Genomic DNA, 27,080 nt, shown 5'->3' with positions numbered 1-27,080 from the left:
CAGGATAAAGCCCTGAGTAACCCACCCTGGTCCCACAGCTGGTGCTGCTTTTAGCAGGAGGTTGGACTACAGGACCCTTCAACCTGAGTTATTCTATTATTTTCATCCATTTCACACCTATCATCTTTGGCTTTCTTCAGATATCAAACTGAGAAAGAGTAGGCTTGAAAGTTCATTTGCATAAAGCATGGCCAGAAAAAACAGAAGAGAAAAAAAGTGAGTTTAACTGCTTTGTAGGACTGAGACATAAGACCCAGCCAGAAAGAGGTAAAAAATTGCTGTACGAGATGATAGCTCTGCAAAGAAAAATTATTTAAAGGCTGAGGAATTACAAGTCTTTTGAAATACATATCACAGGCCTATATGTGTTTGCAAAACAAACTGGAACTGCAAAATAACTACTGAGACACTTTTCAAGCACTACAGCCTCCCATGTCCTGCAGAACAAGGGCCAAGATGGCTTTAGGGCACAGGCTGGCCTGGCTGCAGGGTTAGATATCGTACAGTCTGAGCTGCTCCTTCATGTCTCCTTCAGACATCTCTCCAAACGTGTCACTTTTTTCCTTCATCAGTCTGAAGATGGCAGCCAGCTGCTCTCTCTGAACCCTGTTGAGGAGAAAAGGAGAAGTAGGAATAGCCAGTCCAGGAGCACCAACACCACTGTCAAATGAAACACAGAGCCAAAGGCAGGTCACTGTACAAACTTAGTGGCTGCAGGAAATCTGTGCCTGTGAGATAAGGCAGAGACAGCCTCTGGTTCTCCTTCCTCCCTTTCCCATCTATCCCATCATCCTGCACTCTCTCTGCAGCTCCCTAAACCTGGAGATAAACCAGCCTGCTTTAACACTGCCTTTGGAGCTCCTTAGGGCTTATCTGTGCTCAAACTTTCAAGATAACTCAACATGTGGAATTTTATAAGACCAACATCCCCCAGTTTAGCAGACTCCATAACAAACTTGGATTAAGATTCAACAGCCCAGTGTGCTTTCTTTCTGTAAGGAGAGGATGTAGGTACAGAGTAATTCAGGAATAGCTATTAAACTTTAAATGCATATCCTAACTTAAAACTAGAGAGCAGACTACCTCCCAGTGTGGACATGACTTTAATCAACCACTGGAGAATAAGATAATGGACAGGAATTTGCTTTGATTTGAGTTTGTCTGTCAATGTCCAATGGTGAGATGGACTCAGGTAGCCAGTCCAGCAGTGAGGTGGTCCCTGTGTAGGCAGAGGCTGACCAGAGGACCACCTAGCTCAGATTTTTAATCCCCAGGCAGTCCCATAGTAGATGATTAACACCCTTCTCCCTCTAACAGAAGATCTCCTGATTTTTCCCTACCCTGAACCAGTTAACCATTGTACATCCCATGAAAATTGGTATCTGTGACAGGGCTTTATTTTATTTATTATAGGACTTACACTGCTCATCACTGAGGGATACAGGAGGGCAACACAGGAGTGCCATTTGTTTGCAGATAGCTCATGAACTGATGTAACTCTATAAAATTCCCTTTTGGGGCAAGATGAATGTGCATGTGGCTCCAGGCAGGGCTGGCTGAGGGATGGAATGTTCTCACTGCCAGACTCCTACCTGATAGGGATCAGGCTGCTCTATTGCCTAGCACACCTCATTCCTGACAGGAGGGACATGGAAAGAACTAATGGGGATGTGGTGCTTTATGGCTGTAACAAGGCAGAAGCAGTTTCTGGTACTTCAAGGCTCATTTTGTCCCTGCATGAGTGTGAGGCCAGATCTCAGTGACAGCCCAGAGCACAGACCTGCCACAATCTCAGCTCCTCCTGCTTGTTCAGCACCCTTAGACCTCCTGTGGGCTAAAACCACAGAATCTGCCTTTTACTCCCACCCTGTCAAGAGTCCTCTTTCCTGCCACAAGCAGCTTCCCACACAGGACTTTAAACCATTTAATTAATCCATTTAAATGCCACTGGATAACCTGGGGTAGTCTTCCTGCAAGGCCTGTGAGGATGAGCTATCAGCTGTTCCAGTAACAGGAGGGGCAGTAATAACTATTGACAGGCAAAAACAGGGCACAGCCTTTGAAAGAAAGGACAGCATCAACCCACCAGCAGCCACCACAGCACGAACAAGATCAAAGGAAGACAGCCAGGAGTGAGCAGAGGAACCTTCTTCCCATGCTCCTGAGCTCCTGCTCTGCATTTTCCCCTCTCCTGAGCTAAGCCCCATCAGAGGCAGGAACAGCAGCCTGTCCTCTCAGCCCTGCTGAAGCAAACAGGGCAGGACAAAAAGCAGATCTTGGCTAAAGCAAGCTCATTTGCCAGTTCTTTTCTATTGCAATTAAAATGCAATGGTCCTACAGCCAAACATATCCTGATAATGATGTGGTGAATTTTGCTTATGGAAGCCTGGATTTGTCTGTCTCTTCTGCAATGTTTTGTGCTCACAGGAAGAGCAGCCAGCTGCCCTTTCCAGATGAGAGGATGGCAAGCAGCATCATGAGTGATCAATAATTTATTTCAGATCACCTCTGGGCACCAGAGGGCACGTTGCCAGTCTCATGTGAAGAAATTCAATACACAGCTTGGCCTCCTGTGTCTGCAGTGCATCCCTCACACAGGTCAGCATCCCTCACTCCTTATTTCACAGACATCAGTGCTGCTGAAACCTCTCCAAAGGCACATTTCCTTGTCTCCAAAATCAGGATCACAGACAATATTCACTCTCTTTTTCTTGCAGCACAACATCAATGCATTTTGGCTCTCCCCTCAACTTTAAATATTATGACTGTGCATTTGGAAAACAGAAAAAAGAGCTGTTACTGCTGTTACTTCTCTGCACTACATAATCTACTACAAAGGGACAGCAAAACAAAGATAAATGGAGAAAAGAGCCTGGGAAGGAAAACACCACAAACATGAAACTGTCTTTGAAAAGGAGCTTCTTCTATCAGAGGTGACCTTGCAAAACAACCTTGTAGTGCTCCAGCTTGGTTTGGTTCTGGGTTTTTTTTTTTTTTTTGATGAATTCAGATCAAACATTCCCTATTCACAAATAAAATCATTCTCTCTTCTCATAAATACTGTCCTCAAAACTACTCAGATTCAGGAAGTCCAACAGGATTTTACTTATTGCTAACAAAATAGATTAATTAAGGATTCTCAAAGCAGCCTAATTCTTCATAGGCAATTACATTAGCTCCCTCAGGCTCTTTTTAGACATCTCAGTCAAAGACTTTTACAGTGAGCTAGAGGCTTGGGGCAGTGAGCCATAGGTATGTTAGAGATCTGGGGTTTAGGAACTGCTAAGCACCCGTGTCCACAGCAGCTGAAATCCTGGGCAGAGCTCTGCATTGGCAATGTTGTTAATTGTTCTGCAGCCAAATCAGGATCCTGCTGCAACTCTGCATTGCTTCAGCAGAGAAAGGGGAATATCCCTGATTTTCCCTCTGATCATTTATGGGATAAAAGTCAAAAGAGGGCAGAATGTACCTCTAACCTAAAATCCAGATTTTCAACACAAATCTCTTGAGGAGGAAGTTACAAGCTGCTGGAGGTAGGGAGAACAAGCACAAACCAAATAAACTATTCAAAGGTTTATTGGACCAAACAAAGGCAATTTTTACAGATTCAAGCCACTAGAATTACAGTCCTTTGTATAAGAGCCACCATTAGATACAAAACAAACAAAAACAAACAAAAGTAAAAAATACCCAGACAGCCATTTAAGTTGAAGAAAGAGTTTGACTTGCTGCCACTAGCAAAAATCTGGACTTAACTACCGACTTTGCTGGATGTACATATTGCCATGTAACTTAAACACAACGGATATAAGGCATTCTTTGCATAGTTGGGTGCTTGGGACACAGTCAGCCAGCCAGCACCGAGGGGAGACAGCGGCTGTACCAGCGGGATGTCGAAGCACAGGGTCCAGATGTGCCTAAATTCATATGCAAACCACTGAACACGCTTGCAGTTGTCGGCTGGGAAGGGGCAGCCCAGCCTCTTCTAAAGCTGAAGCCTCCTGCTGTTCTTTAAATGAGCCTGTTTATGAAGAGTTTGCCAACCCCAGGCGCTGGAAAGGACAACTGTGTACAAGGTTTCAAGTATTGTCTGCATAGGAATTAAAAGGGGAAAAAAAGCAGCCTGTTGGGTTCCTGATATGTTTGCAGCATTAGCCAAGAGGCAGTGACAGAGAAGCTTTGGAGGACACATCCCCACCCAGCCTGGTGTTTCTACATCACTAAAGGACTTGGACCCTCTTCTCTCTCTCAAAAACCAGCTGGGTTTGGTTTAAAACCGAGTATGGGCCCAGCCAAATTAATCTGCTCTGTGTGACAGAGCTGAGGGGCAACACTGAGCTCTGAGTCCCATGGACCAGCAAGAGAAGAGGGCACTGGAACAGCAGGCAGGCAGAGGAATGGGGAGTGTGTCCCTCCCAGGACCTCCACAACCTCATCCTGAACCAGAGGGAACCCCTGAAGCCACAGCTGCCTCCTTGGGTCTCTCCTCTTGGGAGCTGCAGTAGGGAAAAGTGAGGATGCAGATGATAACAGCAGCCAAAGTGTGCTCTCTCCACTGCAAGCAGAACAGCTAAACTATCAAACTTCATCACTTCTTGAGTCTCCTGCCTACCTACAGAACCAGCTCTCTGCTAAAATGACTACAGAAGCAAAATTTGAGTCAGCCCAGCTGTTGTCTGCCATCCCTCACATGGACCCCACTTTGTCCCTCCACCCCTCAGAGTAAAGCAGCTTTGTACAGCACTGGAAATCACAGGCAGTTACCACCCCCAGCAATAAAGAGGTGTTTGGCCCCAGGACAGAACAACTTGAGATTCTGGTACAAGGTCCCAGCTGGTCTGAGAGCAGAGCTATGGTTTGCCCACCCCAGGAAAGGAATAAAGTGGATTTCATGGCCTAATATATGTAGCAAACACAACTAATAGAATTGTTGCATATTTAGTGTTCACTTTGGGTTTTGTTTGGGGGAGAGGAAGGAAGGTTCCTCCCAGTCCCCCAAACACAACTCAGGTCACTGCTTGGGCCCAGCCCCAGTCCATGGAGCCACACAACAGGATATCCTCAAACTTGACAGGAGTTTTTGAAGAACTCAACTTCAGACCAAGAGAGGATCCCAAGTTTTGAGGGTTTATGGATTTCTCTTATGGGTGTGTTTGGTTGGTTTTGGTATTTCTCTCAAGCCTTTAATGATGCCAAGGGATGCCTTTAGGAGGAGGCTAGGGACAACTTCATATAGTCTTCAGGTCTGCAAAGAGAAACAGGGAGAGAAATCATTTCAGTCATTTCACCCCTCAGCTTGGTTCATTATCATTGACATAAACGAGCAGGGAGAGCCCTCAGTGTGTGTGCTGGGGGAAGGTGAGGCAGCTTCCCCCTCAGGGCAGGACAAGCTGCTGTCTGCAAACCTCATGCCACTAAGAAGGACTTTGCTTCATCTATTGCAGCAGGATAGTCGAAACCCAATTGGAAGTGCAAATCCTCTTGTCTGGCACCAAGCTAAGTTGCAACCCTTCTGAGCTATTAATAAGAACTGAAGAAGCCAAACTGATTAACTCCAGGGGTTACTGCCTCACTGTCCTGTGCAGAGCCCCCAGGGGCTGCTGGCTCCCTTGAATGTGGCAGCCCAGATTCCTTTTCCCACCTGTAGCCAGATGAGCCAGGATTTCACAGGGTGGTGTGCCTGAACTGCTTGACCCTTCTCAATCTTTCTACAGGTGAGTCTGTTCAAGGGAAGGAGGTAAAATCTCTGCAGGTCACTTCCTTTTGGTGGAAAGCTCTCTCAGTGTCCCAGGGAAGGTGGCTGAGATGTGTTTAATGTGTGGGGACATCCAGGCACTCCCTCCACATCTTGTTAGCAGAGCCAGAAAAAATGTGGTGCCTTGTTCTTCCAGCCACTCTGCCCTCACTGCCCCAGCATCTCTCATGGGTGAACCATCCACATCAGGAAACACCCGACAGAGGCTGGACAGCTGCCCACGGACACTGAGACCTGCACTGGAACACACATCACCTCCCTACAAACACACAGAGACACCCCCCAGCCTCATTCCTCCTGGATTCAACAGGGCTCTTGGTCCATAACACCTGAGCCACGTTTGGAGTTCCCCTGCTCCTGTCAGCCACGGCATGCGGGTGAGGAACAGCCTCATTTCTTCCTTGCTCTTCTGCAAAATCTTGTCCAGCAGCCTCCTGAGCACAGGCAGTGACCTGGATCCTGGGTGAGAGATGCCAAGGGAAGCATCACGAGGGACTGGGGTTACTGGAGCGGCGTTGTGAGGCTCGTGGCCATCCCGTTCGGACAAAGAAAGGAAATTTTCCGGAGTGGATAATCACTCTGCGGGATCCGCGGCGCTGAGGAGCGGATCATCCCGCTCAAGTCACGCAAGCGTAATCAGATTTCACGTGTGAGGACATAAGCTCGTTGCCACGGGGGCCCAGGAGGGGAGGGCCCCTCCAGCGAGCCCCAGTTGGAGCAGGGAGGGATGGGGACACAGAGAGGGTGGATGAGCCCCTCACAGGGATGCTCATCTCCACAGGGCCGGGCCGACAGCTGGCGTGAGATCTGAAAACCAGCATGACCCTAATGGAGGATGTACATCAGAGCCAGAAATTCCCATCTGCACAAGAGGGATAGCCCTTTCTGATCCTGGAGCAAGCTGTGAGGGGAATTGGACTAAAGAGCATGAGGCAGTCTCTCTCTGGGACATTGGGGCCAATCCCCAGGCTGAGAAGCTCTGGCATTTCAGACTTGAAAGCCTTAATTAACTTGGGATGGAGGCCCAGAGATTTGAGCCACTGCTTATCCTTGGCTCTTCCCTCCTTTCCAGTCTCCTTGGAAGCATGCTTGCCCCCAGCAGTTCATCAATCAAACCAGGTTAGGCTCATCTTTTGCCAGAAGCTGTATCCTTTCTTCAGATAAAGATTATCCAGGTATCTCTGTTCCTGCCCAAGCCCATGGCCAAGTCACTGAATCACACGATTTGTCAGCTGGACGTGGTTCTGTGCAAGGAAAAGCTGGAAAACGAGCCCAGACAAAAGCAGGTCCTGGAATATGAGGGCAGCTCAGGGACTGAAGGTCTCAAAGAAGCATGGAACTGCATGTCCTTCTGGTGGCCTCAGGAGCAGTCCCTTCACTCCAGCTCACCCATAGCACTGACACAAGGCTTCTTGCTTTTGAGAGAAGACAGCACCTCAGCTCTGAAAATCAGGGGTTACTGGTGGCATTCCAATGTGCATCTCTCTCTCATGTGTGCAAAAATCCACAGCAGGTCAGGAAATTTGTAGCCCATTCATAAGCTTCAGCTTTCCAAAGGAGTCCTGACTCACTCTAAGGAGAGCCCAGAGCATCCTACTGTAACCATGTCTGGTAACTGCTTGTGCCCTTCTCAGGAATAGTTTCTCTCAAAAAAAAAAGATTTTCAGAAGCACAGAGCATTCCCAGCTCCTTTCCCTGGCTCAGGACCTTGTCAGGACCATCAGTCCTCTGCACTGAAATCCTGCCAAGGAAGGTGGACAGTAACCTTGCTCCAGACTCTTCTCACTTCAAACTAGGATTAACCCTCGAGGATGAAGAGCAGGGAATAAAAGCCCTTAGTGCTGGGCAGACCTGGCAATGGTGGTTGAGATCTCCCCAAGAAGTTCCCTCCCATCTCATCCCTCCCATCACCCTGTCCCTGTTTCTTTACCATGGGCCAGCAACCATCTCATTTCTGGTGGTGACTAGAACCCAGTCTTGAGGTAAGCAGGAAGAATATGAGGAATGACACAATAATTCTAAGCTTTCCTGGTGGTCCCAAAAGTGTGAGCCAGTTGCTTCAGACAATCAGCAACACACAGAGAGGACTTAAATGCACAACAGGGAGACAGTGCTTAGAAAAGAGAAAAGGGATTGAGAGAGAGGTGCCAAAAGGAACTTCATCACAGAAATCTGAAATTCCTCCACTGGCACAGAGAAGTGGCAAGGTGCACTGGGCTTTGGGAAATAGCTGCTGTGCCTCGAGGCTGCCAGAAGCAGTGTGAGTGGGGAGCACAAGGCTCATTGGCTTTAGGACAGGGCTGGTGAGGAGTCAGTGGGATCAGGGGCTGTACTGCCCCCAGCAGACCTTGCCCACAGCTGTTCTGAGGCAGAAGTGTGGGAAATGTTCCCACATTTCCCAGCCAGAGCAGCAACAGCTGAAAAAGCCAGAGCACAGCCAGGAAGGTGGCTTGGGCTCCTGACCAGCTCATCCCTCAGCCGTGTGCCCATTCCCTGGCAATGCTCCTGAGCACCCCAGCCGTGGGAAAAGCCACAGACAGGCTGGGCTGTGCTTTCCTCCATCCCTCAATGTTTGTCCTCCAGCTCACTGAACACCAGTTTGCTCCCAGCCCAGTGAGATGCCCCAGTTCCCTGCATCCCTGCAGGGGAGCCCAGGGAGGCAGAGCAGGGCTCCCAGGGAGTTAGCAGGCAGAGAACAGCCAGCTGCCCACGCTGCACAAGGTTAAGCAGAAGCAGATGAAGACAAGTCATGAGTGCTGGGTGAGGGAGACACAGAGAAGCAGCCACAAGCCAGGACAATTCAGGACCTGAGCAAAAAAAGACCAAAACCCAGGAGCTCAAGCAGAGTTGCTGTCTGAACTAAAATCTCATGCCAAGGCAGGGGCAGGGACTCACACCCTGCAAAGGCTACGGGGGAGTTTGCAAGGGTTTCCTCTCTGGGATGGGAGAGGAGGAGATGGGAAGGGGCTTCCTGGCCTCCCTTTCCCTGGCTTTCTGTGGGAGGCATCCTGAGTTACTCTGGTTTTAAAGCTTTTGGGGATTCATGACTCAATCATGACTATAAATAGGGCCAGAGCTCCAGTCCATTGACATCTCATAGGTCAGAGGACATTTTCCCTGGGGAAATGGAGGCAGGGAACTGCAGCAGGCCACCAGCAGCTCCTCCTCACCCAAGTGGAGTTGGGCACCAGGGTGAGCACGAGGGGGAGCTCAGCAGGGATCCCCAAACATACAGTGCCCTTTACTACCAAAGACAGGTGGGAAGCCAACACACCTCATGCCCTGGGTGTTTGGCAGCTGAAAACCACCTTGCCCATGGCTGGTGCCATCCCCTGGCTGGTGGCTGCAGTAAAGCAGAAGCCACCCTGCCCTGCAGAGTGCCATGGCCCTGGGCTCTGCTCCCCTCCTGCCACTCCTCCTCCCTCAGCCCAGGACGACTACCGTGCTGCAGAAGATGAGAAGCAAACAAATAATAACACCCCTCCCCTCACCCCAAAAAAAGCCCAAACTTACCAGCTTCCCTCATCCAAAAGAAGCACCATGCTGAACAGGACAGGACAGGACAGGACAGCAAAGCCACTGGGTGGGGGGAAGGTTAGCAAAAGACAGGGAGGAGAAAGAGGCCCCATGCTGTACGGAGAGGGGAGCGAGCAGGCAAGCAGGATCTGTGATGGCAATGCAGGGGTGGACAGGGACAGATGCCAATGGACAGCTCTCCCAGAGTGCAACCTCCCCCAGCTCTGTCCACCCACCTATTTTTAGAGGGCTACTAGTGGAGATATTTGAAATTGGTCAAGGTCTGTCAACACAGTCATTAAACCTCTGCAGCTGCTTCCTGCCCTTGTGTGCTCCAGAGCTGTCATCACCAGCACTGTCTCATTCAAAATTCAAACTTCAGCACAGTTGTCCCTCAAGCCACAGCTGCATGCCACTTTCATTCAGGATGCCTTGTGGAGCAGGAAAAGGTCTCTCCTCTCTGACATTCCCTAGAACTAGGGTCTACCCTGCCTTGCTGAAATTCCAGGATCCAAGCCCAGATTTTTTCAGTGCCCTGTAACCAAGAGGCACTCTGAACCCAGCTGGGGAGGAGGCAGGTCTCCATTGCTAAATTACCATGAAGAAAAGGGCTAAACTTGATATCTACAGCCATCCAATTCCCCTTGCATGAATTCCAATTTGCAGTTGAGCCTTAGACTTAAATGCAGTCTGTATTCAAACAGTGTCACCTCAACCCACCCGTGGCTGGCCAGGAGGTGAGAGGAGAGGATTGAGAGGCAGAGGAGAGTTTGCTCCTGGAAAGGAGCACTGCTCCCACCTGGCAGTGGGAACTGAGCCCATTACCCAGGGAAACTGGGGAAACATATCCCTATGTTCCCTGCACTCTTCCAGAGGCTGACAGTGGTCTGGGGGATCTCCTGCTCCATCCAGGAGAGCCCCTGCCAACAGCAGGTTGGTGCCATTCATCAGACCCTGTTCATGGGGTAGCTTCTGGCTCTTCACCCCCACCTCTTCCTCAATCCCACACAGAGGACAGAGAGGAGAGACCTTTCTAGAGCCTATCAGATGGGATCTGCTCTCCTTTCTCCCACCAACACACCTAGCCATGAATTATAAGGAGAGAACACAGAGCTCAACCCCTTGACGGCACTGAGGCCAACCAAGGCTTGGCTGGGACCTGCTTTGCCTCATGGAAAGAGAGAACTGAAAGCAGAGACCCCAGGGGGCCATTTCTCCTACTGTTTTCTCTTTTATTGGGAGTGGAGCCTTGCTGCATCTATCAACACCCAGCAGAGTCCCAACCATACTCATTTCTAACAGAAAGAATCCCCACTAACCTCTTTCAGCCTTAAGGGAGGTTTGAAGAACATCTGGCAGAGACCACTCCAAGCCATCCATGAGCACAGGCACACTGGGGAGCTCTTCCTCCCTCCTCCCCAGGAGCTGCCCAGCCAGGACAGCAGCACCTCTCAGGCAGCTGGCAGTGTCTCACACCCACACACCTCAGCCCTGTCTGAGCAGGGGCAGCTGCACCACCACAACTCACATTTCCTGAGCTCCAGCTTTGCACCGTGGCAGCTACAGCTGGCAACAGATGGCCAAAAGCCTCAGGTGCAGAAGACAAGGATTTGGGAATAAGCTGTGCTGGCTGGACCAAGGGCTGCATCCTTCCCCTGCACTCTTCCCCTTCCTGCCCAGGCTGTTTTTCTCCCCCAGGGGGGCAAAGGCTACGTGCTTCTGTTCCAGAAGGACTGGTGACCCTCCAGGTGTGATCAGGCACAGCCACCAGCCCAGCAGATGGATTTGCCAACAGGATTTACTGTCCTCCTCCCTCAGTGAGCACTCTAATTTTTAAGGCTGGAGTCACCAGAAGCAGGAAGTTGTATCACTCAGTGAAGGTCACATTCCTTCCCCTTTTAGTCCAGATTTAGCACCAGCTGGAAGCCACAAGACTCGAGTGAATTGTAGGCAGGACAACCACAGCTTCTGCAGGGATGCAGGTTAGAACAGAAGTGGTTTTTTCCTTAAATAACCAAATCTATTGCATGCCTGTACTCTCCTGTCTGAAGTCCTACAGCTCCTCCTGGAACAGACAAAGAATATTTTCAATGGCATCTCCAAAATCAAGGAGTTCCAATATTCAAACTTGTGAACTACTCAACAAGCAGCCTCTGAGGACTCACTTGCATTTTTGGGATGTTTCTTACCAGCTGCTTCACATGGGAACCTGTTGGTCCATGGGAAAGCTGGAGGAGTGACAGGGCTAAAAGTGCACACTAAGCCTGTCTCAGTTTTGATAACACACCTTAGGACTAAGCACCCACTCTGCAGCAGCCCCAGTTTCCCAAATCAGCACAAAGAAGTGGCTGTGGGATGTCCAGCTTCAGGCATCCGAGATGGAAGAAGTGAGCATCCAAACATGAGAGGCCCTCATTCACCCTGGAGTGCTCATGGAAAATGAGATGGAGGCAGAGGGGAGTGGACTCATTAATCTGTTATGAGGAGGGAAGGGGAGGGAGGTGGGACAGGCAGTTCAAAACAACCCCTCCCCAAAAATAACCCAAAAGCAAAATAACCCCAGACACAAGAGGTGTTATCAGTGGTACCACTACCTCTAAGCAGCAGCGTGTCCTTACCAAAAAGATTTGCAAGAAAGTTTGTGGCCGAGGACCTAAGGGACTTGCTACAGAGATGTGAGATCAGAGGTCAGCTCAATCCTGCAACATAAAGGTGGCAAACCCGGGTCACAGCGGGTCAGCAGCACGCTCAGGGCGTGTGGAAAGGGGGAGAAGGGTGGAAGGGCAAGGAGAAGGATGCAGGACAAGGCTGAGGCGCTGTGCTCAGCTCGCCCAGCTTACCTGGCAGCAGCCCTGCCCCCTTGCACCACCTGCGAGGCCTGCAATGAAAAGCTGCTGATGCCGCAGTGAAGATTTGAGGGGGGAAAAGTAAGCCAGCAACAAAGCAAGACAAAAAAAAAAAAAATTCACAAAGCTGCCTTAAAGAAATGAACAACACAAATATGGAAGAGAAGAAAATAAAGGAGCAGTAGGAAAAACACTTGTGCCAGTGGCCCTCAGTGGGGAAGGCTGCTGGAGCCTCCAAGGGACACGAAGTCCATCAGCTCTGGGTGCACTGTCCTGCCCTGCACTGCTCTGGACAGACAAGAGCAGCGGTGCCTGAGCAGTGCTGTGTGTCCAGGACAGGTCCATCACTCCCTGGAGCCTGTTCTACAGTCCTAAGTACAAAACCCCACCCCACTGCTGTCCTCAGGCAATGTCCCCTCAGTGTCCCCAGATGACAAGGGCATTTTTTGCCACACAGGACTCCTGGCCCTGAAAACCTGAGCAGTGATTGCTCAGCTGGTTTGCATGGAGCTGCTGGTGCAAAGGGTTTGAATTTGCCAGCTGCAGGTAGATTTTTGCATTGGTGTTTAGCAGGATCCTGAAAAGCAAATCCTATCTAGCCCCATGGGTGTCCCTGACATTCGCTCAGTTCATCCCCCCACCACGCTCCCCAGGTGAAAAATGCAGTGACACTCACAGCCCTGCTCAGCAGTTTACAGGGTGGGGGCTTCAGGCACAACAAAGATACATGGAAAAGAGGAAAGCAAACATTTTTTCCTAAGGCCACCAGTGCAGAATCCACCCCATGCCAGAGGAAACCAGAGCTCATTTCTGTTGCTGAGCCCAGAGCAGGGCAGGTCTCTGGATTTCCTCTGCCTACCACAGTGCCCTGCTCACCTCACACAGATAAACCTCAGCCAGCCCAGCTGGTGGCATCACAAAGGTGCTGCCCAGGAGCCTCAAGGCAAGGTTTGCCAGCAGGAGATGCCTGAGCCAGGGGTGAGGTGTGATCCCCCCATCCCTGCCTTCCTTGCTGCTCTCAAGTTTCTGCTTGGTTCTTTACACCAGGCCAGCTGTGGGGGTAGTTAGACCAGGATTTGACAGGCAAAGGGTGACAAATGCCCCTAAATCACTCTCTGCAGATCTCTGGGTGGAGAATTGAGTTCCACAGCCCTTGGGACAGCAGTGGAGAGAACATCATCTCCCAGGCTTGTTGAGACCACTGGGAAATCAGTTCCTTGGAGCTCACCCTCAGGGAAGGGGTGTCAGTGCAGACACCTGTAAGGGAGCAGAGCCCTCAGCTGTGGGGTTATTCCTTCTATAGGCTGGGGAATCTCGAGCCAGAAAGCTTGTTTTAAGTGACAGGACAGTTCCACCTTTCTTCATGCAGGGCTCAGGGGGATACTTCAGCAGAAAGTGCAAGAAGGACAACTCTCCATCTCTACCAGGCCCAATACTCGGTAAATGTCCACCATGTCCAGAGCCAGCCCTGGGGATGGACACTGCAGTGTCAGCCCCATCTCAGTCAGCTCTAGACCTTCACACCTCCTCACTTTGCCCCAGAGTTTCTGAGCTATGCCCATGTCCTTGGTTGGGACACCATCCACAGAGCCAAGGGAGGGGAGGTAACCAAAGATCAGCTCCTCAACAGAGAGGTGTCAGCACAGAACTAATGGGATCAGGGCAAATACACCAGCTGCAGCTTCTGGAAAATTTGGTCTAAGCATCCAGAGGAGCTCCAAAGGTATTTAGGGCCACAGTGGCTCCATCTCCTGAATCAGTGTGACTTTATTTGTTCTCACAATCTTCCTGGATGGGAGAGGTCTGGAACTCCGCAGCAGTGACACGCTGAGGGCAGTGTGGGGACAGAGAGCTCTGAGCACACCCAGCCTGCTCCAAGGGCATGGCAGCCAGGTGGGCTTGGGCAAGAATAAAAGGAAGCTCAACTTACCTTTGTTCTTCCTCTAGTTCTTCTTTGGACATCATGGACTTGTACTGGTTTCCCCTTAGCTTTCCAGGACTGTATTTAAAAGAAAATGTCTCATCTGCAGCTGGAGAGGGGAGACAAAAAAAGAACAAGAGATCTGTGAACCAGAGACCTCCTGAGAGCCACAACCAACAGCAGTGGGGTTGTTCCCTTGGGTGCTCTCTGACCTCTGCACCCCAAATGCTCTGGCCATCCCAGCACATTTCCTGAGTCAGCTCCAACCTGCAGAAAGCCTGGGCACTGTCAGGGAGGCAGTGTGGATCCCAGGACAGCCAAGGTTTGCTGGCCAGGGGATGGCAGGAGCCCAGCACAGCCAGCACTGGGAGCAGCAAGGACTGCAGTGAGCAAGCAGCCTGCTGGAAGCAGATCTGAGTAAATCCTACAGCACAGGAACCATATGCCTTTGTTCTCCCTGGATTCAAAGCCTTGCAGGCCCATCTTGGCTTATCAAGACATGCTAATCCTGCCCCGATTAACTCGCAGCATTTTCTGCTTCTCCTCTCCAGACTTGCATTCCTTCTCCCCCCTCTGCTCCCCGACCTCTCCTCATCCAAGGGCCCTTTCCCAAGCTGGGGGCTCATGGATGGTGGCTCAAGCAGAGTTGTCCCAGGCCATGCAGTCCTTGACAAAGCTCTCCTGCAGCCCTTGACAAAGCTTGTGAAAAGAAGATGCCACATGGCAAATCCCAGAGCTGCAAACAGCCCTGAGCCAAGGCAGCCCCAGGAGCACCAACACAGCCAGGTCCAAGTCCCTCTGTGACCAGCCCAAGGTCTCCTTCTCCTGGGAGCTCTCCCACCCAGCTCACCAGCCTCAGCCCCGTGCTAATTAGAGCACCAAAGCTCAGACTCTGAGCCAAAGCCGATCCTTTTCCAATCGGATTTTGTTCGAGCACTATTTGCTTTAAAAACCTCTCCCGTGCTTTATCTTCCTACAGATGGCAGAAAACAACAGGAGGAGAGGTCAATCCTAAAGGTGGCCCAGGAGGAGCTGCTGCTCTGGGTAGTTGCCTTTGTGGTTATCTGTGGGCTGCTTATCTGAGAGCCTTTATCTCCCAAGGACTGCAGGACTTGGCTGCTTCACATCCAAGCATCCAGCACTGCAGTTTCCACATTCCCAGAAACATTTGCTGCTTCTCCCGACCCACAGAGCCCTGGGGATGCTTCCAAGGGGTGCACAAAAGGAAGATGTCATTTCATTATCTGCCTGGCCCTGAAAAAGTGCACATTATCCACCAGTGTCCAGGATGACACCAACCAGCCCCAGCAGGACCCTAAAGGGGTGAAACTCCCCTAACAGGAGAGAAAGCCCCAACTTGTACATAAAACATGGATGTTATGTCCCCTTCCCATACTCTTCACTGCTATTGTGGCCATATTCATGATTGTGTCTCCTCCTCCATCTGCCCAAATGAAAAACTCCTCACAGCCCCTCCCTTCCTCACACACAGGGCTCAGCATCACCCTCCCTCTATTTTCCAATCAATACTGCCATTAAGGATTTTTCTCCTCGTGTCCAATACCTTGATTTTGGGATTTCTCCAACCCCAACCTTGTGCCCATATTCAGCTGTTGCCAGACCTCGGGGACCCCCTTGTAAAAGATAAGTCAGAGCCTGATTTTTTAGGTGGAGAAACCAGAGAGCTCAGAAACAAGCAGTGCAAGGCTCCAATGGAAGGAACGTGCCTGGAGCAGTGGGAGTGGGATGGGAATTTCACAGAGACCTGCCCCCTGCTAGTGCCCACATTTACTCCTCTACATCTCCAGGTTCCTGATCTTGGGGAGCTTCCTGCTGAGTTACTGCTCAGTTACTGACCTGGAGTGTTTCTCTAATCCCTATTAGGGCTCCCAGGGGATGCAAACCCTTTATCCAGCTTCGTCACAAATGTCTGAACACAAGCAGCCCAAAGCTCTGCCCTGCAGCTCCAAACATTCAGCTTGGCCATATTCCACTTCCCTCAGTGGGAAGCCCTCCCCAGGGACAAACAAACAAACAAACCTGGCCAGCTGGAAACAAGCAGTAATGCTGCAGCTTATCAGCACTTTGGGTGACCATAAAAGTGCATGGAAAGAAAATTCTGGCTGCTGCTTTGGGAAATATTAGGAGAAAGAAAAAGAAATTAAAAAGAGGGTGTAACATCCTGTTCTTTATGCTGGTGCAGAGCAGGAGCTGTTCATTACCTTTGTAAAGCTCGACTGATTTCAAGGACAATTAAGATTGTTTCCCTCACGTGGTTTTCTGCCAAATCAAGAGAGATTTGGGATTTAGACGGGCCCAAAAAGAGCAGTTTAGTTGCCATCTCACCAGAAAATAAGGGAGGAGGGAGGCAAGGAAGGTGCCAATCTGCTTACCCACATGGTGTGATTAAAAAAGAGACACTGTGGCTTTGGAAACCTCTGGCTGTTTTTGAGCTCAGGAACTTTCTTTGCAGATTGAAAACAAACTTCAGGAAACACACAGAAAAGGGGAGGCTGGGTTTTCATGTAGACAGGGAAAACACTACAGGAATAGGAGGTGACCTACTTACTGAGAGCCTCCATGAGTTCATATTAAAGAAAACATTTGTCTTTCATCTCTCTGCCCTTGCATTGCCAGTGCTGTGACCCTGAGCTGGCAGGGTGAGAGCAGCCCCACGAGAGCAGCTCTCCCTGAACATGCTTGCTCTGGTGTGATCCACATGTTATCCCTGCCCAAAGTGGAGGGAGGTGGTTTTGGTCACAGGGCAGCATCCCAGGCTGGTGACAGATGCCTGCAGGATCCCCACCTGCCCCAGGGGAATCCCTGCTCGTGGTTTGGGGCCAGGACACAGGAGCCAGTGAAGGAAGGAGCAGGGCTGATCCCAGGGCACTGCTGGCATTCCCTGCTGCCTCCCACTGTCTCCTCATCAGCCTGGGCCATGGCTGTGCTCAACCCCGTTATCAAATACTTCAGAAACTGTGAATAATTCAGGAGAGGAGCCAGGGGCTGCCGGCAGGAGGGGCTTAGGGAGGACACAGTGCTAGCCAGGACTCACAGCTGGGGCCATCACCTTCTCCTGATCCCAAGGCACAGCCACTTTGGAATGGTGCCCTGTGGTGCCAGGACAGCCCTGAAACAGCTGAACCACAGAAACAGACACTGGCAGAGCAGCATTACTGAGCACCCATTTGGCAGGATACACCCATCAGTCCTCAAAGCAGACCTCCCACAGCCCCCAGGGTGACATCCCCAGCCACCAGTGCTGTGAGGAAGCCTAAGGGGGTGGAATGAGTGTATTTTGGCAACCCCATCTCCAAAGATACTTCCCCCACCTTGCAGGAATGGCCCCAGGATTAAAATTTGATTCTCTGTGGCATTAGGTATAATCCTCCTGAGGCAGGGGATTGCCACACAGCACCTTCAAACAGCCAGGCAGAAAGTGGGGCAGGGAAGGGAGAACACCCCAAGGCCTCCTGCTGCCCCAGCTGTCCCCAGCCACCCCAAGCCAGGACTCCTGGGGACATCCCAGCATCTCCAGGACTGCTCAGGAGAGCAGAGACCCCTTCAGACACACATTTCAGCACCATCTGTTTCATTTTCTTAGGAGTGCAGCAGTTGTCACCCCAATTAGTCAATTAATCATTTTCCAATCAACTAATTGGCTAATCAGTTAAACGTGGCTCTGACTAAAGCCCCTGGAGATTGTCCTGGATGGAGCAAGGAGCTTTTGGAGCAGCTGCATCACAAAGCTACCCCATGGCAAACAGCCCAAGGGCATCTGGGGAAGGGGCAGCAATTTCCTGGAGGAAGGAAACTGTCCCCAAGCACTCATAATCTCTCTGCAGAGTTCTGGCTTGCTTGGCACTCACCATCCTCATCCTCCGGTTCTCTCACCACCAGCTTCTCGTTTTCTGAGTCCACCTCTTCCTCCTGGAGGAATTAAAAACAGAACAGCCATGAGGAGATGGTGCTGTGCTGAATAACTCACATTTGGTTGGGATCCCAGGGCTGGGATGCAGAGCCTGGAGCTCCAGTGAGAGGGCTGGACACCCCTTCCCTTCCAAGGAACAGGACAAAAGGATGCTCACTAATGAGTGATGTTTATTAGTCTGCTTTCCTCTCACTAGTCAGTCACACTGATCTGGCCCACCTAAAGGCTGTGAAATGCAAATGCCTCCCCATAATCAGAGATATTAAGGTTTTTAAGAAGAACCTTGTGCCTGAGCACCTTGCTGCCAGCTGCATTCCTGCCACCCCTCCTGCCCAGGGAGGGGCAGGGAACTGAGCCGAGCCACAGGGACTTCTGTGTGCCCCCAGGCCAGGCTTGGACAGACTGTCCTGGCTGTAGGAGCAGGTGGATCCCCAGCCAAAGCACCTTGCAGCTGCTCTGAAGCACAGCAGCATTCACCAGTGGGGCCCAGGGGTCAAAGGCAGCACTGGGGGGTTGTGCTGGGACCCCTCCAGGGGCCACCCACAGTTGGTGTCTGGAGCACAGGCAGGAGCAGCAAAAACACATTTTGGGGTTTTTTTAAGGCAAAGCAATTTTGGAAGTTTTGGGGTTCCCTTCTACACATACAACAAACTTCATCAAGCCCAGATTTCTTGTCCTGTGCAGAAACTCCAAGCAGGGAGAGAGGGGAGCACTCCAGCTCTGGAGGTAAGACAAGGATACATGGCAGAGCCCCTGCATGAGTGATTCCCTCCTGCACAGCCCTGTGCTCCAGCTGCAAACCCCGGCCCTGTGCATCCCATGGGCTGGCAAAAGGGCAAAGCACCTGCAGAAAGGGGAGGAGCATGGAGGGAGGCTGCCAAACCCCTCATTGTCAAGGGACACGTGGCAAAAGCTGGGGTGAAGGAGACCCAAAGGGAAGGATGCTGACCACAGTCGAGGGCTGGCTGTGCAGTGCAGAGCTTTGGAGGAGATGCTGGAGCACAGCCCCAGCCCAAAACTGGGTTAGTTTGTCATCGAGGAGGAATGTGCATTATTCACAGCCACTTGGCTCCCTCTGGCCACTCTGTTCCCCAGAAGGAGATGCCCTGGGACCCCCACCCACTGCAGCCACGGCTATTTTGGGCCATGCTTCCAAACATGGGCACTTCCCACTGGACACCCAGGCTTCCCCTGAGGGTGCCTGGGGAGGCTCCCAAAGGAGTGGCCTCAGGGAGGGCACCAGTTCCCCATCACATTCATCTCTCCCTGTGAGCTGGGACATCCCCTGGGAGACCCAACCCTCCAGGAGCAGACACAAGGAGGGAGATTTTAGCCTCTTCCTTGCCTGGGCATCAGCAACTGAGCATTTAACAATGAGACCAAGCAGGAAATTTAGGTGGCAAACCTCCAAGGAAGGAAAATAGATCTGCTCCAGCACAGAGGAGACACTTGAGAGGAGCAGAGAGGGAATGGGCAGGGATGCCAGGCTGGCAGGAGACAGCAGCGTGCCAGGGCTGTCTGGGAACCCCTGCTCGTGGCAGCCAGGAGCTCCCTACAGCACGACTTTTCTGCTTGCATGGCTTGGAAGCAGATGCCAGCACCTCCCTTCCCCCCAGACTCCACATCCCCATCCCTCTGCCTCCCTGGGGCTGCTCCCTCCCTCAGCCATTGTGGTCCAGCTGCCTCAGAGGGACCTGCCCCACTGACCCTCATCCCTGGGGCATCACTCCTCCACCTCCAAGGAGCAAACCTGCACCTGGAACATCATTTCTTTCTGTTTTAATTGGCCTGAGTCATTAAGAGGCCACCCAACCCCACTAGGGGAGAACAGCAGGCAAGCTTTGTCCCCCTCCCCAGTGTCCCACCCATGCAGGGGCACTGGCACACCGTGTGCCGTGCCACCCTCCCTCCCACACACCTCTGCATGGCTGGAAAGTGCTGCGTGACCACTCGTGTCCTCTGCTTGTCCTGTGTGCCCGAGGCTGGATCCAGACGAGGCACCCAATGGTGGTATCTGCAAAAGGGCAAAAGCTTTGAGCACAAACACCCCTGAGCCCTCCCTGTGCTCAACCAACCAGCCCTGGCAGCTTCAGCACACATGGGCAAACCCTGAACGTGGCCAACAGCCCACCTTGCCCCATGCCTGAGCCTGTGCTGCCTCTGATCCCTGTGCCAAGCCATGACAAAGCTGCTGGAGTGAGGAACAGCAGAGACCTGCAGTGCCCAGCCCTGCAGCCAGGGTTTGGAGCTCACCAGCTGCTCTCTATGGCAGCCCCAGCCTGTGGGATGGGAGCAGTGCAAGAAGCATCAGGGAGAGGGACTGGCTCTGCCAGCAGTCCGTGTGTCCTGGCAGGGCTCAGGAGGGAGAGGACATGCTCAGTTTGTTAATGCTCTGCCAGCTGCCTTCTCCATCCCAGGCAGGTACCCCTGGAAACCTCCCCATCCCATCCTGCACTCCTGCCCCACAGCAGCTGTGGATGGCCTCGGCCCCCGTGCACAGCCAGCTCTCCCTGCCCAAAACCTTCACAGCTGAAGGTTTCCCTGCTGTGCCTGAGGGCTGTGGAGGAGGATCTGCGTGGGCAGGGAGCAGGGACACCGTGTCCCTTGGCCTTGCAGTGAAATACCAGCGTCGGGCTGGGAGCAGCCTCTGGGCTGGCTGGAAATGCCAGCAGGGCAGAGCCCCACCTCGAGCCTGGCTGTGCCTACAGCCCCTGCGAGCCAGAGAGGAGGGGAGAGCCCTCCCTGCCTGGAGCAGCCCCGAATTTCAGAGCTCTCAGCCCTGCCATGGCCAGCGAGTGCTGCTGTCCCGGCATCCTGCAGCCGAAACGGGGAGGGGGAAGGCATTGGGACAACGCTGGGACACCAAAGAGGACACCACGGCACCCCAGGAGCTGCTCTTCTGTAGGAAGCACAGCCCAGGGAGAATGCAGGGAGAGTTCTGAGCAGCTGGGAGTGAGGAAGGAACAACTGGAGAAGCAAGGACCTGAGTGGTCTGTGCAACAGCGCACAAATCACAAATCAGCATCTCTCCGGTAGACGCCGGCCACGTAGGAAAAAAAAATAAATAAATAAAAAAGGCGAGAAGCAGCGCTGCAGGGAGCCCTGCACGTCATTATCCGGGAGCATCTGGAGGAGACTCGACACGGGCCGCCCCGAGCAGCTGCTGCGGCAAACAAAGATGTCATTGCCGAGCCGAGGGACGCGCTGGGCAGCAGCTGCCTGGCCCCGGGGCCACCAGGGCTGCGAGCGCTCCCTGCCCGCTCCTGCTGCGGGGGCACGGAGCCAGCCCAGCCGCAGCAGATCTGAACCATACCTGGGCACAGCTTGCCCGGGGCTCCGGAAAGCCCAGGGTTAAAATCCAGCAAGTCATGCACCTTAAATAACAAGGCAGCGATCCATCTGCCTCGGCGCTGGCAGCTCCTGCTGCAGAGCCGGAGCATTTGTTGGATCATCACAAACGTGCTGCTGCCCTTTAGCTCCACGGCCACGAGCGTGAAGCGAGGTTTGGACCAAAGCAGAGCAAGGACAAGGCTTCAGGGACATTTTGGACACAGCCAGCACTGCCCATGGACAGCCCTGAGTCTCCCAGTCTCACACAGAGCAGCTTGGCATCGTGACCCCAAAATGTTCCCTCAAGGCTCTGCCACCGCTGAACCCTCTCCCAGCCTACAGGAGATGGGAGCCAGGCTTCCCATGACAGCATCATCTGGTTTCCAGCTCATTTCTGGCCATTTCCTCCCCACTTCCTCCAGCCCCAGTGCAAACCCCTCTGAGCAATGGGCTTCTTACTCAGAAAGGACAAGGGGAGACTTTGGGGGTGGTGTGTCCCTCACCCTTTCTTCAGGGACAGCTCTGGCACTTATGGGCAGGTTGGGGACAAACAAGTGCTCTGTTCCAGGTTCAGGAAAAGGGAAGATCCCAGGCTGCAAAGCAAGAGGAGAAAATTATCTTGGATTAAACTCCTGGGTCCTGTGTGTTGCCATTTATGGCTGCACTTTCTGCTCCAAGCCTGATGCAAGACATTGCAAGAGGGAAAGAAAGCAGACAGGAGAGAGCCAGCCAGAAAGAGAAGAGCCAGGAGAAAAGGGGAAGGAAGGAAACTTTAAAAAAAGAGTTGAAATAATAATGTTGGGCAGAGTATAGCAGTGCAAAGCGGCTGCTCTGGCAGCAGATCCCCCTCACCCACCACTGGGGCTCTCCATCCCCCCGCTGGCCAGAGAAGCAGCTGCAGAACAAGAGCACTTTTCCAGCCCTGGTGATGGTCCTGCCAGCTCTGGGGTGCTTGGAGAGGATGTCCCTCAGGTGGAGGTGGCATTTTGCAGGTCTGAGCCCCACAAAGTGTCAGACTGCTCCTGCCACTTCCCCGATCACTGCTATGGGCAAGGACAAGTGACAGAGTGGGCAGAGCATTTCTGAAGCTCTGGGACCATCCAGCCCTTAACGAGGATCAGGCAGTGCCAGGGCTGGTGAGGAAAACACTGGTGTGTCCCACAGCAGGGTGAGGAGCCCAGCTCAGCAGCACCCATCCCTGCAGGCACCATCACATCCCAGCCTGGCTCCCCCAGGATCACATCCAGCTGGCTCATTCCCTTTTTGCTGCAGCCTCTGGAAAGCAAACACCACAGTCCAGGATGTCCAGGTGAGCTGGATGGCATCCTTGGGAGCAGTGGCAGGCAAAGCTGCCCCTCACCTGGCAGCCCTTCACACAAGTGAGCACTTCAGGAGGCAAAGAGTCCTCGTGGCCTCTGCTCCAGCAGTGTCCTGGCTCTGGCACAGCTGCCAGGGCTTTACCCAGCCCACAGAGAGCTGGGGAGCAGCCCAACTTCCTGGAGCCGAGTAGGGGACACAAGGCAGACCCCAACACCACTGTGCCCCACACCACATGCCAGCACTGGGATTCAGGGTGGGCATGACACGTGCCCAGGCTCCCTGGGGGGTGACACACGTCTTGTCTCACTTCCCAGTTTCCAGCCACTGCAAGAGATGATGCATTTGTCCCTGGCACAGGCTCTGGGTGAGAGCTGGGCACATCTGAGCAGGCAGGGATCTGGGTGGGGAGCCCTGTGTTCCCTGGCAATGCTGTGAGGGGGTAGCACATCAGCACATCCCTCCCCAGTGCATCGTGGGACACTGGAGCTCCTGCCCCAGCCCCTGGCACTGCAGACACAGCCTGAACAGCTGCCAATTACAGCCAGGCTTAATTAGACTCCCTCTCCCCTCCAGCACAGGGAGGGCAGGCAGGAGGTATGAGAGGGGGAAATGATGACTTTTAAAATGTAAAGAGGGCTCCTGGTGGAAGCTGGGTGGTTTGTGCTGCCCAGTGTGTCCAGAGGCACTGGGAGTCCCCAGGGAGGCACAGATTGGGGTGTGGGGCACAGAGAAAATGCACCAGGAGCTTGGCAGAAGAGACACATGAAGCCTTTGTGCTATCCAAGTGACAGCCTCACAGGCTGCCCTGCTCAGGCAGGGGTTTCACGTCCCCTCTCCCCACTGTCACCCACTTGCCCCTGCTCTGTTTGAAGCCCTCAGCTGCAATTAACCCTTGGCAAACCAGCCAGGCATGCCCACTCACCCTCCCCATCTTCAGAACATTTTGGCCAGGATGACATCCCGGCAGTGGCTCTGGTCCAACACAGAAAACCCTGCCCGGTCCCTGCCACCTGCCACTTCCAGGACAGAATGGCTCATTAGAGAGTTGAAGTTTCTGACCGTTTCTCACAAGAACCACGCTCCACAGCCCCAGCGTCGCTGCCGTTCCCACCCAGCAGCTTTTCATTAGGGGATTGCTTTGACAGCACTGCCTCATCCATTAACGAGCTGGGGATGGGGATGAGAACAGACAACGACAGACTAATTAAGTTTTTTTTTTTCAGTGATGGGAGCCAGCAGAGACAAGGGGAACCACTACCAGCAGTTAGGGAAACAAGGACTCCTGGACTCCTTTCCCTGCTCTGCCACTGGTTCGTTTTGTGGCCCTGAGCACGATGCTGCAATGAACTGGTCACGGCAGAGAAGGGCAGGGAGGCTTCAATTTTAGCGATTTTACCAGCCTTGCGGGAGATGGAAGCAGGAGGGAGGCCGAGACACACAGCTGCCCCTGCGGATCCCAGTTTGCACAGCAGGGAGCAGGGATAGAGGAGGCAGAGGGATGCACGGCTCCAGCCCGTCATTAACACAGCCAGGCTGTCCCTGGGCGGGTTCATCCATCAGCATTTTGGTCGAGTGGTTAATGGCTGCGGGCAATGCGAGCCAGCCTGGCACAGTGCGTGCTAAGCAAACAGGAGGGGAAGAAAATAAGGAAAGAAAATAAATAGGGAAAGAAAGCTCTCTGAGTGTCGAGCACAGCCCTCTGCCTGCTGATGTGCTGAGAAGCCTTGAGCCTGCAGGAGCCAGCAGCCGGACAGGGTCTGGGAGCCTCTGGAGCCTCATCTGCTGAGTCACATCAGGGGACTGCAGCCCTCGGCCGAGCCAAGACAGGCTGGAAAGGGAATGATTCCATCAGCAGCACTCACTGCTCGGCCCAGGGCCCGTCCCATCCCTGCCTGCAGTATCTGCTGGGCTTGGGTCTGAGTGGTGCTGGAGGAGGGGAAGGATGAAGCAACTTTGAGGATGCTCGTGGGGAGCAAAAGCGGGGAGATTCTGCAGAGCTGTGGATGGTCTCTCCCACTCTGCCCACAGAACCAACCCTTGGATCAGCAGGCTGGGCACTGCCACACGTGTGTGGTGCCTGCTGGAAGTGCACGTAGTCCCTCGCAGTCCCTCGGCCGTGCCACCCAGCCCCGGGGCCAGCTGGGCACTGGCAGCTGCGGGATCATGCGCGGGCCACGGCTCCCAAACACACACTCAGCATCGCTCCCCTCCCACTGCTCCCCACCAGACCCAGATCACACATGCCTGGTGCCTGTCCTTCCCAAAGGGATGCTGCTCAGGCCCAGGGTGACTTGTTCTGCCTTGCTCACACGGTGAGGGAACAATTGCCCAGGAGGACCCTATGCAGCTCCAGTGCTCCCTTTGCTGTAAGAATGGCTGAGGGCTGTGAGGAACCCAAATCCCACAGAGCCCAGCCAGGCCTCTGGAGGACACAGAACTCATTCCAGGTATACAAAACCCTGTTACTGCACCTGGGCCAAGTGGGAATAGAGGAGCTGAGCCCTTCTCTGAAGGCAACAAGCATTGCAGCAGTGCCTGCTCAAAGGAATCAGGGCTGAAGAGCAGCCAGAGGAGAGGAAAACATTCCCAAGATGTGAGCTAGCAGCAGAGGAACCTGTGGACTGGCAGCCCTGGATCTGGCTGATGGGTGCTGCACCTGACCAGAGAACAGCTCCAGCCAAGTGGCCAACTTTGGTGCTGAGCTGGCCCAGCCAGGACCCAGCTGGCCAACGGAGGCCCTGGAGCTCTCCCGAGCTCCTGGTACTCACAGGCACTGATAAATCACACAACAGAGACACAGATGTGGTGTCCAGGACGCTGGGACAAGGGATGGGACTCCTCGGGAGCTGTCTCCACGGGCGAGAGGCACAGGAAGGGGAGAGGGAGAGCCCCGAGGCTCAGAAACCACCAAGGGAGGTGCTGAGGAGCACAGGGAGGCAGAGCCACATCCCAGCCATGAGAGCTGCTCACCCCTGGGTGCTGCAGAGCATCACAGCACAGAGCAGGGTGTGCAGGCCCCCGGGACCTGCCCAAGGCTGGCCGGTGAGTCAGTGGAGATGCCTTCCAAGGCAGGGGCTGTCTGTGCACTGCCCAGCAGCCTGGAGACAGTTGCTGAGGATTACAAATCCTGCTAATAATAGCCAGGAGGTGACTGGGCCCCAGCCCTGCCGCCCCAGCCCAAACACGCTGCCGGCACACAGCGATGCTCTCGCATGGGAGAAAGCCACCAAGGCAGGGAGTTCAGGCACCTCAGGTTGTCACCGAGTCCCATTCAGGCTGGGCAAGAGCAGAACAAGCTCTTCCCATGGACACGGGGTCGCCCTTTTATTTTTATACAAGATCCGGTGGAGGAGGAGGATTTACCGAGCATTTATAGGCAACGCTGCCGCCCCCAGCCCCCCCAGTTCAGCCAGGGGTCAGAACTTGGGGCCAGCATCCAGCTGGGGCTGGGAATGAGTGGGGCGGTCCCTTCCCTGGGGCAGGCAGGGACAGCACAAGGAACCCGCTCTGGCACGGGGACAGTTCCTGTAAGCCACAGAAAAGGGATGCGGACGGGAAGAATAAACACATGCACATACCCCGGCACCTGGATAAGCTCTTGGGGAAAGGAAAAGACTCCCAGGGGTTAGATGTGCACAAAGGAGAGGCTCACACGCTTCTCTTCCCTTAAATCTTCACTTTCTTGATTATTTTTAGGATCATTCCTTGGGGGACGGAGCCAGAAACACCCTCCCAAATCGCTGCCTCCCCCGGGGACAACGGGCTTGCTCCCGCCGGAAGACAAAACACAGATTTTGCCGGCACCTCTCTTATTTTAGGGTAAAATCCCGAGCGCTGCTCTCTCCCCGCCACCCGTGGGGACTAAGGGATAAAGAAGGGACACCACGGGAAGGCTAGGGGGACCCGGCGGTCCGGGTGAGGCTCCTCGGGGAGCCGGCCTTACCTTGCTCTCCGCATCCTCGCGGTGCCCGGACTGCCGGAGCTCTTCGGGCGGCTGCCGGGGCCCCTCGGGCGGCTGCCGGGGCCCCTCGGGCGGCTGCCGGGGCCCCTCGGGCGGCTGCCGGAGCTCCTCGGGCTGCCGGGGGATGCTCTCGGCCGCCGGGGGGCTGGGCTCGGCCGCGGGGCCCGGCTCCGCCGCCGCGTCCCGCTGCTCGGTGACCGCCTCCTTCCCCTCGTCACCCACCCCGACCTCCTCCACGGGCACCCGGCTCCCCTCGCCCTCCGGCCCCGCGGCCGCCGCTTCGCCCTCGGGGCCGCCCTCCCGAGCCGGCTCCGCCGCGGGCTCCCGGGGCCGCTCGCCGCCGCCTCCTCGCAGCCTCAGGAAGACGGAGGCGAGGACGAGGGCCAGGACGGTGAAGAGCAGCGGGACGGCCAGGTACAAGTCCACGGCCAGGTCCATCCTGCCCTGCCGCCGGAGCCCGCCCGAGCCGAGTGCGCGGCCGCGGGGGTGCGCGGGCAGCG

At 53.7% G+C, this 27,080-nt stretch overlaps 1 protein-coding gene across 7 annotated transcripts; it reads right to left on the bottom strand.

Moving 5' to 3' along the window:
- Positions 1 to 217: 217 nt before the first annotated feature.
- Positions 218 to 27,080, bottom strand: MXRA7 (matrix remodeling associated 7). Of its 7 annotated transcripts, none has more exons than XM_033076633.1 (8): positions 26,704 to 27,080; positions 26,563 to 26,643; positions 19,888 to 19,983; positions 17,908 to 17,968; positions 14,048 to 14,147; positions 12,112 to 12,165; positions 11,890 to 11,970; positions 3,559 to 5,245 (listed from the first exon to the last, which is right to left on the bottom strand). In XM_033076633.1, exons 1-7 carry the CDS (start codon positions 27,016 to 27,018, stop codon positions 11,937 to 11,939), a joined length of 741 nt encoding a protein of 246 aa, XP_032932524.1. In that variant the 5' UTR covers positions 27,019 to 27,080; the 3' UTR covers positions 3,559 to 5,245; positions 11,890 to 11,936. The 7 variants fall into 7 exon arrangements, 6 of the variants coding, with proteins under 6 accessions (XP_032932523.1, XP_032932522.1, XP_032932524.1 ...); XM_033076634.1 differs by having other exon boundaries at positions 12,112 to 12,162; XR_004419793.2 differs by having other exon boundaries at positions 5,134 to 5,245; positions 12,112 to 12,149.

Source organism: Catharus ustulatus, chromosome 20 (assembly GCF_009819885.2).
Source record: "Catharus ustulatus isolate bCatUst1 chromosome 20, bCatUst1.pri.v2, whole genome shotgun sequence".
Taxonomy (NCBI): Eukaryota; Metazoa; Chordata; class Aves; order Passeriformes; family Turdidae; genus Catharus; species Catharus ustulatus.
Note: the sequence above shows the minus strand (reverse complement) of the source record. Positions and strands in the feature narration are given on the sequence as shown.